The following is a 14,459-nucleotide window of genomic DNA, read 5'->3' as shown; positions in this document are numbered from 1 at the left end:
AAGATAAAACCTTGAGCCCTGGGCTTAACGCAGACCCAAAATGTGTTTTGTTTGTTTGTTTGTTTGTTTGTTTGTTTGTTTTTTGGAGACAGAGTCTCACTCTGTTGCCCGGGCTAGAGTGAGTGCCGTGGCATCATCCTAGCTCACAGCAACCTCAAACTCCTGGACTCAAGCGATCCTTCTGCCTCAGCCTCCTGAGTAGCTGGGACTACAGGCATGTGCCACCATGCCCGGCTAATTTTTTCTATATATATTTTTAGCTGTCCATATAATTTCTTTCTATTTTTTTAGTAGAGACGGGGTCTCGCTCTTGCTCAGGCTGGTCTCGAACTCCTGAGCTCCAACGATCCGCCCGCCTCGGCCTCCCAGAGTGCTAGGATTACAGGCGTGAGCCACTGCACCCGGCCCCAAAATGTGTTTTATTCTGCTGTTTCCTTTCCTTAGCCAGAGAACAGAGAGCACAGTGGTATTGAGTGGTAGGATATCCAACCCTCCCCTTGTGTCATAATCTTTCACAACAAATACTTCTTGAGTACCTACTGTACACAAGATCCTGTGTGATATGCCAGAGATGAGATTTTCTTCTGTGTTCTGCATAAGCATTTTCTAAACTTCCTCTCTCTTTCCTTTGTCATGATATACCCAGTGCTGTTTCCAGGACCTCTTTAAACAGCACCCCATCAGCATTCAATGATACCTAGACTCCCCATCACAGGGATCATTTCTTTGGTGTGAAGCATAAAAGTAACCATGCTAAAAATGTTACTAGATTCTTGAGGTGGAGGGGGTTGATCAGATTAGTCTTAGTAGCATAGTAGCATAAAAGAGTATAACATAAACTATGGAAGTTGTGATTGGCTATACATTTGGTGGATGGGAAAGGGTTGTGAATAAACCAGGGATAGGAAACACTCTTCAGTAAGAACACACAAAAATTGTTGCAAGTAGAGCAGGGTTTCTCAGCCTCTGTACTACTGACATTTTGGGCCAGATAATTGTTTTTTTGTAGGGGGCTTTCCTGTACATTGTAGGATGTTTAGCAGCATCTCTGGCCTCCACCCACTAGATGTTGTCAGTAGCAACTCCCTGCCCCAGGTGTGACAACCAAAAATGTCTCCAGATATTGCCAAATGTTCCCAGAAGGGCAGACTTAGGCCCAGTTAAGAACCACTGCAGTAGAGGAAATGGAGAGCACCCATCTGTATAATGATGAGCTCTATAGCCCTCCAAGCTCAAATATTCTATAACTTTATGACTCCCCTGATTTAATATAGCATAATGGGTAAGTACATGAATTGTGGAGCCAGAATGCCTGGGTTTGAATCCCAGCTCCACTATAAGATATTATGTATGACTGTGAATAGCTTGTTCTCTGTTCCTGTTACTTCATCAGTAAAATCAGGATAATGAGAGAACCTACTTCATAGGATTGTTGTGAGTTTTAAATTGAGGTACATAAAGTGCCTACGACAGTGCCTGGTGCAGGTAAGCATTATGTAAGTGTTAACCCTTATTAGTCTTACTATAATTACTATCAGTAACACTATTATTTACCATTTATCTAAGTCCTGGTATGTTACAGAGGTCCAGTGTTTCACCCAGCTTTGGACCACTGTCTTTCTTCAGCGGAAATAACTAGACGGCTAAGTCCACAGTCCAGGACCCACAATGCAAAGAGATATTAGATGGCTATGGGTCTACTAATAAATAGGCAATGAAAGTAAGCACCACTTTGTACACTTGCTGCATTCTTGCAGAGTTCTCTTACTTAAAAGCATACTTATTAGCACTTACTTTGACATAGGCACAGTAGAAGATACAAAAGTAGATGAGGTTTACGTCCCCTGCCCTCAAGGAAATAACAAATATGGTTGCTACATGCATGTGTATTTTAGTAAATTTAATTACCTTAAATTCTCAAAGAAATTTCAGTCATACCCTTCTTACCCATGAAGAATTGTTCTGTGATAAAAATTATCTCCCCATCCCCAGAGTTATCTCTCTTAAAGTTTATATTTCTGAAATTGTGACTTTCTTATGTTATCAGCATGTAAGGATTATAATACTTCAAATTACCATGATTTTATCTTCCCTTCTTTCTCTATTTAAAATTTTTGTTTGATAATCAGCCCTCAAAAGAAACCCCCCAAAAGTGATTTTATCTTAATACAACAAAAGAATATTACCTAATCCTGAATAGCTTGACACCTGCTTCTGTAAAGAATGTCTGTGCAGGACTCTCTTATATACACTCATACATTGTCTCATTTATTTGTTTAATATAGTTCATTGAACATCTATGTCAGACATAGTATCTAGGCACTAAGAATAACAAGGAGGAGTAAAATTACAGAGTCTAGGGAGAGAGACAGACATAGAAAGAGGTGAGAAAAATATAATATGGTAAGGTCTATGATAGCAGTATGTTTAGTGAGCTAGGAGAACACAGAAAATAAAAAGGACTCTTTGGAAGGGACTTTAGTGTGATGAGTAAGACTGTGAGCACTGGAATCAGAGCTGCCTGGGTTTATATCCTTAGGCTACCACTTATTAGCTGTGTGATATTGAGCTGATTACTTAATTTCTCTTTGCCTCAGTTTCATTATCCATGTAATGTATTCTAAAAATTCATGTATATGCTTGGTTCTCTCAGTAGACTTTTTTTTTTAATTGAATTTTTTTTTTTTATTTCAGCTCTTCATGGGGGTACAAAACCTCAGGTTACATACATTGTCCATGTCCCGCCCATCCCCCTGAGTCAGAGCCCCAGGCGCATCCACTCTGGAGACAGTGCGCCTGGCACTCACCATGCAGTAATACCTCCATCCCCTCCCCCCCACCTCCCCGAGTTAGCACCTTCAAGCATGACCATTCCCCAGATGGTGCACAACGCACTCATCATGCAGGCATGCATCCATCCCCTCCCCCCACCCCCCGTCTCAGTCTGATATCCAGTTGGTTTCCTTCCCCGATGTGCATTTAGGTGATGATCAGGGAAACCAATTTTCTGGTGAGTACATGTGATGCTTATTTTTCCGTTCGTTGGATACTTCACTTAATATAATGGGTTCCAACTCTCTCCAGAAGAACCAAAGAAATGTTGTATCATCGTTATTTCTTATAGCTGAGTAATACCCCATGGTATACATATACCACAGTTTACTAATCCATTCGTTGATTGATGGGCACTTGGGTTGTTTCCACATCTTTGTGATTGTGAATTGTGCTGCTATAAACATTCGGGTACAGGTGTCTTTGTTATAGAATGACTTTTGTTCTTCTGGGTATATGCCCAATAATGGGATTGCTGGATCGAATGGTAGGTCTACTTGAATCTGTTTAAGGTATCTCCATAATGCTTTCCACAGGGGTTGCACTAGTTTGCATTCCCACCAGCAGTGTATGAGTGTTCCTGTCTCTCCGCATCCACGCCAACATGTGTTGTTTTGGGATTTTTTGATAAAGGCCATTCTCACCGGAGTTAAGTGGTATCTCATTGTGGTTTTGATTTGCATTTCCCTGATGATTAGGGATGTTGAGCATTTTTTCATATGTTTGTTAGCCATTCTTATATCTTCTTTTGAAAAATTTCTATTCATGTCATTTGCCCATTTTTTGATAGGATTGTTTGATTTTTTCTTGCTGATTTTCCTGAGTTCTAAATAGATTCTTGTTATCAGTCTTTTATCTGATGCGTAGTATGCGAAAATTTTTTCCCATTCTGTAGGTGGAAAACCATACCATGCTCGTGGATTGGAAGAATCAACATTGTTAAAATGTCTATACTACCCAAAGTAATCTATAGATTCAATTCCTATTAAATTACCAACATCTTTTTTCACAGACTTAGAAAAAATAATTATACACTTTGTATGGAATCAGAGAAGACCCCATATAGCAAAAGCAATTTTAAGCAATAAAAACAAAATGGGAGGTATTGATTTGCCAGACTTCAAACTATACTACAAAGCTGTGGTTCTTAAAACTGCCTGGTATTGGCACAAGGGCAGGGACACAGACCAGTGGAACAGAACAGAAAATCCAAATATAAAACCATCCTCATATAGCCATCTAATCTTTGACAAAATAGACAAAAACATACTCTGGGGACAAGAATCCCTATTCAATAAATGGTGCTGGGAAAACTGGATAGCCACATGTAGAAGACTGAAACAGGAGCCACAGATTTCACCTCTCACAAAAATCAAATCACGGTGGATAACAGATTTAAACCTTAAATGGGAAACGATTAGAATTCTAGAAGAAAATGTAGGAAAGACTCTTACAGACATTGGTCTAGGCAAAAAATTTATGAAGAAAACCCCTAAGGCAATCACAGCAACAACAAAAATAAACGAATGGGACCTGATTAAATTAAAAAGCTTCTGCACAGCCAAAGAAACAGTCACGAAAATAAACAGACAGCCTACAGAATGGAAAATTCTCAGTAGACTTTGAGCTCCTCAAGGGCTGGGACCACTTCATTGTCATTATCATAACTGTTACCATGTTATTATTACCATTTACCAAATGCTTAGAGCCAGAAGCCATGCTAAATTCTTTACCCACACTATCCAATTTAATATTCAACAAACCTTTAAGGTAGATACTATCATTTTCCTAATTTTGTAGTATGCCACTTTTCTTATCAAACCCAGTTCTTTACTCATAACACTTTTTACAATGTGTAATTATTTTATAACTATTCATTTGTATTTTAATGTCTGTTTCCTGCTCTAGAGTGTAAGTTCCATAGGACCAAGGATGAGGTCTGTTTAACTCACCATAATCTCCCAAGCATCTAAAATACTGCCTGATGCATAGAAAATGTTCAATGAGTATATAGTAAATATGAAAGGAAGACTGGAAGGCAGGCAGGTAAGAAGAGAAAAGAAAAAAAGAGAATGAGTATGTTACAGTTACTGAGTAGTACAGCCAGACTCTAGTCCAGAGCCATCTGACTCCCAAATCAATGCTTTTGATCACTAGGCAGGATTGCTTCCTGTTCTTAACAGGATTTCAATAGTTGTTTGTTGACAAAATCCTCTCCTCAACTTTGCACAATACTGCATACAAAATTACAGTAAGCATAAAAACCAATGTATATACACCTGGGCATAATAAAGAGAATTATGAAAGGGTAAATTGTCGGAGAAGGAGAGTTTTTGTCTTAATAAAACAATATAGTTGAAGAGATGGCACCACATACTGTTCTTGTTTTAGAGAAAATAAAGGAAATCTTTGAAATAATTAACTGTACTACTGGATGGGTATATCAAAGAATATGTGTGTGTGTAGTCTTCAATATCAAATAGCTTTGACAGTAATTGACAAGTTAATCAGTGGTGAATAAACAATACAAAAATAAACAGATGGCAATGATTTGATAGCTATGAAGTGATACCAAGTTAAAGTGGGTGATCACTTCTAAATCTTTTATTCTTTTGGTGCTAAGAAACTCATATTCCAAAGTGCCATGTCTTCAGTCAAATTACTTAGAAGGCACTTATTCACAAATATTCTGCAATATCTGACTTCTTGAGGAATTGTCACATAGTAGACTAGGAGAACCAGCATGGCAGGGCATGTTTTTCAGAGTTGGGGTAGGCATTTTGAAATCCGTTTGAAAACTACTAGCACTTGCCTTCTGAATATTCTTGGCCACTGCCAGTGGTTGTAGGATTCATGGGAAAATGAGCAATGTCCTCCTTTAGGGATGTGGGACTACTTTGATAAAACACTTAAATAAATTTTTAGATGTCCATTTCTAGTCTGGAAAGTGAATCAGACTAGGACTCAACTTTTCTGCCACTAAGTGACGATTCCAAACAGATGTTTAGCACAGCGTGTTTTGTTAGTGTGGACCTTAAATCCAGATTGCTACCAGAGATGATCATCTGGCGTTTCTCTTTGAAAGTAAAATTTTACAAGTTTTGCTTATATATATCATTATGCCTATATGGGAAAAAGATTATAGCTAATGAAATCAAACTGAATTATTAGTTGGATATATCTATCCCTGGTTGTATTAATAACTCGAAGCAAATTTCTACAAGTATTCAGTTGTCCTAGAGAAAGAATCAGCTTAGCAACAATGCCATCTGTTTTAAGACAATTTATCATTCTGAAAAAGTTTACAAATAATCAATGAGTGCCATTGAATGGATAGTTTATTGTGCCCTAAATAAATGTAAGTTAATTTTCTTTATTTATCAATTCAAATATTTGTTGAAAACCTACTTTTTACCAGACACTAAACTAAGAAATGGGCAAAGATGCCTCAAACCCAGTTCCTTACCTAAAAGAGGCATGCAGGCTAGCAGAAGAGACATGTGTACCCAATAACTATAATTCAAGGCAGTTAATAGTAAATGCTCAGTTGTTCTTGCTTCCTGGGATATTCTTCCACCCTAATCCTCCATTTACTACCTGGAAGAAATTCCTGTCCCTCTTTAATGACTCATTTCAAATGATTCTTTCCCAGTGAAGGCTTCTCTGACATTCCTTATTTCCTCCACCCCCAACCTCAAACATATACACCCAAACTCATTCCAGCAGCTTTAATTACTCCTCTGTGTTCCCATAGCACTTTACTCATAGTTTTATTACAGTTCTTATTATAATAGTATATATTTAGTTGTTTATATGTCTGTGCCTCTCACTATATTTCAAGTTCTTCCAGAGAAGTAAATGGGTTTTGTTCATCCTGTATTCCTAGTTACTAGCACACAGCCAGGCATGTAGTAAGACCAAAAAAAGTTTAGTTTGGGGGAAAGGAGTGAGAGCATAAACAAACATATGAACATAAAATTCTAGATAAAATGTTATGAGAACACATAGGAAGAAGTAATTAATTCCAGTGAGGTGGTTTCACAGACAAGGTGGCATTTGAGATGACCCTTGAAAAATGAGTAGGGTTTGACAGGTGGTGATGAGTGTTGGGGGAGTAGAAGAAGAAATGAAAAGGACATTTAAGGCAGAATGTCTTAAGAATTTAAGAACTGCATTCATTGAGGCAAAATAATGCTGTTAATTACACATGTTTCTTATCTGTTCATATAGACAAGCCTAGCCAATACTCTACTTGCTAACATTTTAACAGGCACTTTGAACTACAATACATTTCGGAAAATAGTAATACTGTGTTGTCCTTTCAAAAAAAAAACTTGATAATTTCGAGCATTGTCTCCCCCCAAGCCCCTACTGCCTCCCCAAATTAGTTCAGAATTTGGCTAGGTTGGTACATTGTAAATTCTCATTCTTTGACCTCAGAATTTTTTGTGGATAGGGGTTTCTGGTTTTCTTATATTTCCCAAGACTGCAGAGCCAATGAGTAGCCAAACCGTTGCAAGAAATTATTTTGGCATTGGGGCCCAGTCCTTTTAAAACTACTTGTCATTCTAGGAGTCATTCTCCAGCCACCAGAGAAAATCAAGGTGCAGACTCCATAATCTCTAAAGGCCCCTTCCAGCTATAACATTCCCAAAAAAATCTTGTCTCTCCTAGCTAGGGAGTTTGGGAGTCCACGTGGATCTTATTATCACTCTCAACCAAAAGGATATTTGGTGCCCCATTTTTGTTTTCTTGATAATATTTACAAGAAGGTTATTTCTAGCCTTTGGGTATACCTTTGTGAGAGAGCACTGAAAGCTGGATATGAGGACTAGAGTTTTCCTACAGATGGAGAAGTCACCCGTTCTGAAATGTGACTTCTGACTGCAGTAAATGAATACTTAGCACCACCAATCGCTGTGTGTGTGTGTGTGTGTGTGTGTGTGTGTGTATGGTTCATGGGGGAGGAGGCAGAGACCTCATAGACGAAAGACAAAAACTAATATTTCAGAAATAATGTTTTTGGACACTTGCATTTGCTTGTTCTGACCAATCAGTGACCAAAATAGCACATGTATAAATAACCTGGCCAAGATCATCCCTGATGTTGCCTTGAACTTTAGCAAACTCCTATTAGAACAGAGTTGCCTTTAGGGATATAATTGGTAGAAGTGTATACCGGGAGGTAGGAGAAAAGCCATGGAAAGTTTTTTTCTGTGGCTATCAGTAGTCAGAGGAAAATTTCCCAAAATAAAAGTCTTCTGTGCTCAGGTGACCTATATCTCTCCCAATAGTATGTACATGCATATGCATAAATAACCTACTTCAGTGTCTTTGCTTGTCATTCCTGCTCCTGGGATGTCTTCCTTCTCCCCTCTTCTCTACCTATCTAATAACTACCTATAACTCAAGACCTGCTCTGTAGAAATCTGGTCCATTCTTTCAAGCCCTATCTTGTCTATAAAGTATTTCCTACCTACACAGGCCACAGTAGCACTTCATTCCTTAAACTTTAGTGACATTTCTGGTCTATACCCTTCATGTCTTTCATTGTTTCCTAATTATTTAATTGGAGATAGTAAAGCATAGTGGCCAAAAACAACCTTGGACAATATATGTGACCTTTAAAAACTTCTCACTTATTAAATGGACATATAAATAAATAGTCCCTACCTCATAGGGTTGTTCTGAAAGTTCAACGAGAATAAATCTTTGCCAACTGGATATGACCTGGCATATGGTAAGTGTTCAGCAATTAATGGTAGTGGTGGGTGGAGGTGGTAAAAGTAGTGATAATGGTAATAATCATCACCATCATCATCAATCTCTTCAACTAGATTGTACAACCTTTGAGGACAGGGGCCATAACTCCTGTCTGTTTTTTCTCTGGTATTAACCCCCAAAATACTCATTTGGCTAACTTGATGTCTATGATTGTGTGTCCAGCTCTATTCAATAGTACTGCCTCAAAGATACGAAATTACATCAGGAGCATAATTTTCACATTTTATTGCCAACTACGGAAACCCTGGGATGTTTTCCCTTGGTTTGCATGTGTGAGTAGTTTGGATGGAAGCTGCTAAAGTAATCATATACTGGTAGACTATGAAAAGAATAGGAAACTTCTTAATCATTCCAAGCTCCTGGGGTGCGTATACTTGGAAAACAAAAAGGAGAGAAGGAAGGAAGGGAAGGAGGGAGGGAGGAGAGAGGGAAACACTTACACTAAAATGCCATCTGGTAAATTGCTTTCAAATTCCATGACTTACTTCCAGTTCAAGCTGTATTATTTTAACCCTTGTAAGAAAGCTAGCATTGAGGTCTTATCTACCACTTGTCTATCAGGCCATTTTTGTAAAGAGCTTGCCAGAATTTATGTTGATAACTAAACTAGATACTAGAACCTTAACATAAAAAAATTATTTTGCTTGTCATTTCTTTTCAGCTGATAGTAATAGAACTCTGAATGTGGATTCCACTGCAATGACACTACCTATGTCTGATCCAACTGCATGGGCCACAGCAATGAATAATCTTGGAATGGCACCACTGGGAATTGCCGGACAACCAATTTTACCTGGTATGTTATTTTTAATCACCTCACAAGTGCTTCTTTTATTGACCATGTGGTAATAAATATAACAGTATGACACAACTTATTTTGAAGTTGACATTTACCAGATTCTGCCTAGAGTGCGCATTTTTGTAATATGAGCTTTATAGCCTGGGTGGCCAGTAGTTACTAGGATACTCCCTATTGCATTTTGGACGAGCTTGGGGTACACCTGATGAAAGATAGGGTCATTGAACATTTAAACATCTCATTGAAGTAGAATTTTGGCAAAGAACTACAAATCTTGTGTAATTTTATAGATTTCACAGAGGAGGCAAATAAACATGGAGATGGAAAGAGAACTGACTTAGACATCCCTAAAATCTTAGATTCATAGAGGAGATGGTGGGGAATAGCCCAAAGACTATTTTTAACATTGAATAACTGTGTGTAAATATGTATAAGTATATATTTACATACACACGTATACATATATACATACATATATATTAAAACAAAGTGACCCATAAGAGAATAGGCCTGGTGGACTAACTCCCTCTACACTAAAGATTAAATCAGAAGAAAAACATCACAGAATATGAAGAGTTTAGTTTAGGCACAGAAATGTTTCTTGGACAGTCAGAGCTGTTTAACCATTACAGTGAGTTTGTGAAGACATTAGGGAGTTGCCATCTCAGGGAGCCTGAGGTGGCTTTTTAAATAGCCTAAACATTAATCTGCCCAGATTCATTTAATTGTGATCCTACTTAAAAGCACAATAGGATCATGCCAGTCTAGAACCTCGCTACTCAAAGTGTACTCTGCATAACCTGGGAACTATTTAGAATCCCAGAACCGCAGGCCTCAGACCAAACTTACTGAATCAGAAGCTGCATTTTAGCAAAGGTGATTCACAGGCACATTGAAAGTTGAGAAGCAGATCTAGAGTGATGCCACTTTGCCATGCCATTTGTTTATATAGTTAGCTATTCCCTCCCCACCAAAAAATAATTTCACAATCCCAGCCTAGATTTTAAATCCTTACAGGTTATAATGAGGGTGAAGTAGTTTAGGCAACAACAATACTAATAATAAATTAAGAAATTACATTACATTGAAAGCCAGGAAACAAGCATAAAAGTGGAAAAACATGAAGAAAAAAAGGTATGTGAACAAGAAATTGGCGGCGAAAAAGGAGCCCTAATTCTATATATGGCAGAGGCAAAGAACTGTTTCACCAAAGTATAATTCATAGCATGGGCTGTAGTTGGCTAAACCACATTCTTCTCCATTAGACTAACTATGATTGAAATGAACAGCCAGGGATCCTTTGAGGGCTAGGATGATTGGGCCATGGATCTCCTTAGATTTTAAATGACTATTTGGGCCAATCTGGGATCAACAAATATTACCATAGGAGCCAGTATTGCAGAGTGGTTAAGCTATCAGATTCTGGATTCCATCTGCCTGGCTTCTAAGCCAGTTTCTTTCACTATTTGATCTCAGGCAGTTATGTGATCTCAGAAGATATTTCTGAGACTCAATTTCTTCATCCACAAAGTCACACTAATAATACCTAACTGCTAGGGTTGTTATGAGAATTAAATCATGCTTAGCACAATGCCTGGTACATAGTAGGTACTCAAAAATGTTAGCTATTAAGATACTTTAAAAATAATTAATATACTTCTCATAGACATTTCTAATGGGAGTAATGACTTTGTATTTAGTGTTTATTATTTTATTATAATAGAATTCATTATATTATTTTATAGCTCCACGTGGAGTGGTCCTGAGTCACAATTGCTTCTAGTCTAAGGCGATAAGACAATCTGATTTAGCTTAAATATTCCCAGTTTTTGGCAGTCTTGACCATATGGGTAGATGTCCCCAGAAAAATCTTGAGGCCACATCTGCTCTGAGGCCAAGGGAACTAAATGTTAACTGATAACATATTATTTATAAATTACTACATGTAAGCATAAATCTACACTGACAAAGTAATCTTCAGTACTTAGCCACCTATCTATAACAAAGAGCAGAAAAGGCCTAGCATTTAAAACAAAAATGCTTCTGAGCAATCATTACAGGCCCAAAGTTTGAACTGGGGTCAATAATAGAGCTAGAAAATAGGGATGGGCTTTCTTAACAGTGGCTCACAGGGCTGCTTCTACAGAGATAGTATCTTGCTTAGTGCTTAACAACACAGGCCTTGAAGTCAGACTGCTTGGGTTTGAGTCCTTGCTCTGCCTCTTGCTAACTACATGACCTTGAGCAAGTTATTTGACCTCTCTGTTCCTCAGTTTCCTCATCTGTAAAATGGGGATAATTATAGTATCCACCTCATAGGATTGCTGTGAAGATTAAATAATATACTTAGCACAATGCTTGGCATATAATAGGCACTCAGTAAAGGTTAACTGTTAGTACTATATGCTCTCTGACATAAAGTAAGTACTAGCATACTTCCTTCAAATGGTTGCTAAGCTCCCACTTAAATTGAAAGTATGTGGGTGCTATGCAGCCACTGTCAACTCTGATGAGTGTTCTGCCCATCCAGTTCCAACCCAAACATTTGAAACCTCAATAGTGGTTTTAATTTCTACCTCTAGCCCCTTTCCTTATATCTTATGATCTTAAGGACTGCAAAGAAATGGCTTCATTAGAGTCTCCTTCAACCTGTGATTCAGTGATATTACCTGTTTCTATGCTCCAGGGAAAGTTACTCTTTGAAAACCTGGCCTTACAAATGATGATAGGCTGGGCACAGTGGCTCACGCCTGTAATCCTAGCACTCTGGGAGGCCGAGGCAGGAGGATCGCTTGAGGTCAGGAGTTCGAGACCAGCCTGAGCAAGAGCGAGACCCCATCTCTACTAAAAATAGAAAGAAATTAGATGGACAACTAAATATATATATATAATTATATATAATATAAATATATATATATATAATTAGACAGGCATGGTGGCGCATGCCTGTAGTCCCAGCTACCCAGGAGGCTGAGGCAGAAGGATTTCTTGAGCCCAGGTATTTGACATTGCTGTGAGCTAGGCTGACGCCATGGCACTCTAGCCTGGGCAACAGAGTGAGACACTGTCTCAAAAAAAAATGCTGATAATTAGTTCAAGAGTTCCCTTCTTGTCTTAAAGCACATGGGGCAGTAACATTGGGCTGAGGCATACTTTGTAAAACTATGTATAAAATCACTTGAGTTATGCATGAACTGATTTTTCTCCTCTGTATTATTTTAGGAAGGCATTTTACCATGAGATTAGAACAAGGGTTCTGGATCCAGATTGCCTAAATTCAAATCCCTGTCTGCAATTAACTAGCTGTGTGACCTTTGGCAAATTACTTAACCTCTCGATGCCTCAGTTTCTTCATCTGTAAAATGGAGATAATAATAGCACCTATGTTATAGAGTTATGTGGATTAACAAGGTAATACATGTAAAGTCTTAGAATGATACCTGGCTCACAGTAATCCCTCCATTAGCTCAGCTATTATTATTGTTTCAAGTTCACATATGATACACGGCTCACAAATAATAGAATTACCTTTACGCTTAACAATAGTGAAGGACAATGAATGCAGGGGTGAAATTTTTGCCTGGTGAAACACCGGACAGTGGCAGCTGATAACAGTATGTGTCTGACATGCTAACACCTGCTCATTATAAATCTGGTGGGGATTTCCACCAGAATGGAAGGTTGGCACCACACTCCAATGCTGCCTATGCTTCTTGCCAAGGTCTGGAGGACAGGGTGCCTGCTATCTTTAACGATGTTAAGTTTTAACTAAATGGGTTAAAACATCTCCCTAATCTTCTCATCCCACCCCCAAGATTCCTTAAAATAGAAAAGGCAGAAAATAAGCCTCATGGAGCTGATCCCTGAAGTCACCCATTGATGTCTCAGTAATTCAGCTACTTTTCTGTCCCCCAGGAAACTTCCTACTGAGACAGCAGGCCTTTTTTTGTCCTGTCTCATCTGGCCTCTTTGCAATAAGAGAAAAGGCCTTTGGAATTGATGAAAAACAAATGATACATCAGCCTCCTTGACTTCCCCCAGAGAGTTCAAATCTTTACTGTCATGGATGTCTCTTGGACACACACTTGTCATGAAGGCAATGTCTGGCATAATTATTATATTCATTGAGTGGGGAGTAGAGACAGGACATCTCTTGGGTTTGGTGTGGAACTCCCTTTCAACTACCATGGTGTTTTGTACAGCTGCTTTTCAATAAAGTTAATCCACAATGATGGAAGATCAGGAGGACCCCTCTGGCTGACAGCTATGTTTCCTGCAAGAGTATTTGCTCTGCCAAACTGGTCAAATAAGACTAATGTTAGTTTTCACATGAAGAAGGTCACCTGCAATAGTCAGGCCTTCTGGTTAAAGAGCATTATTCTGCCCAAGTCATCCCAGATGAATCAAAAAATGGACCCATTAAGGAATACTTGCTGAATATTGCTTTCTGCTTCCTTATTTTCCCCTAAATTAAAATATTCTTAGCAGCCAAGTGTAGAGCCTGTAAAGTCCAAAAGGAAGAGTCCCTCATTGTGCTATCTCCACTGTATTCACTATGCGTACTGCATAATGAAAGATATGGGAAAATGGACCTGTGGGCCTTATTCCCAGAGCAAAACCTTGCCCATTCTTCAGGAGATAGTTCTCACTGGACACAACAGACCAACTGTGATGGGAATAGAAAGAAAGAATGAGGTTATATGACAAATGATACACCATTGCTCCGTAAACTCCTCAAGGAGGCCTGGACTTGAGTTTGTATTATTATTATTATTATTATTTGAGACAGGGTCTTACTCTGTTGCCCAGGCTAGAGGGCCATGGCATCAGCTTAGCCCACAGCAACCTAAAACTCCTGGGCTCAAGCAATCCTTCTGCCTCAGCCTCCTGAGTAGCTGGGACTACAGGCATGCACCACCATGCCCAGCTAATTTTTTCTATATATTTTTAATTGTCCAGCTAATTTCTTTATATTTTTGGTAGAGATGGGTTCTCACTCTTGCTCAGGCTGGTGTCAAACTCCTGAGCTCAAATGATTCACCTG

General features: G+C 38.6%; 1 protein-coding gene across 2 annotated transcripts in view; it reads left to right on the top strand.

Annotated features, from left to right (window-relative positions):
- The window catches only part of ENOX2 (ecto-NOX disulfide-thiol exchanger 2), a 300,855-nt gene that overhangs the window by 211,774 nt on the left and 74,622 nt on the right, over positions 1–14,459 (top strand). For both annotated transcript variants that reach the window (XM_045537544.1, XM_045537545.1), the window contains exon 4: positions 9,278–9,412. In XM_045537544.1, the coding sequence (XP_045393500.1) occupies positions 9,316–9,412 (97 nt within the window). In that variant the 5' untranslated portion in view covers positions 9,278–9,315. The remainder of the gene's footprint in view (positions 1–9,277; positions 9,413–14,459) is intronic.

Source organism: Lemur catta, chromosome X (genome assembly GCF_020740605.2).
Source record: "Lemur catta isolate mLemCat1 chromosome X, mLemCat1.pri, whole genome shotgun sequence".
NCBI lineage: Eukaryota > Metazoa > Chordata > Mammalia > Primates > Lemuridae > Lemur > Lemur catta.
This window is presented reverse-complemented; position numbering and strand designations above follow the sequence as displayed.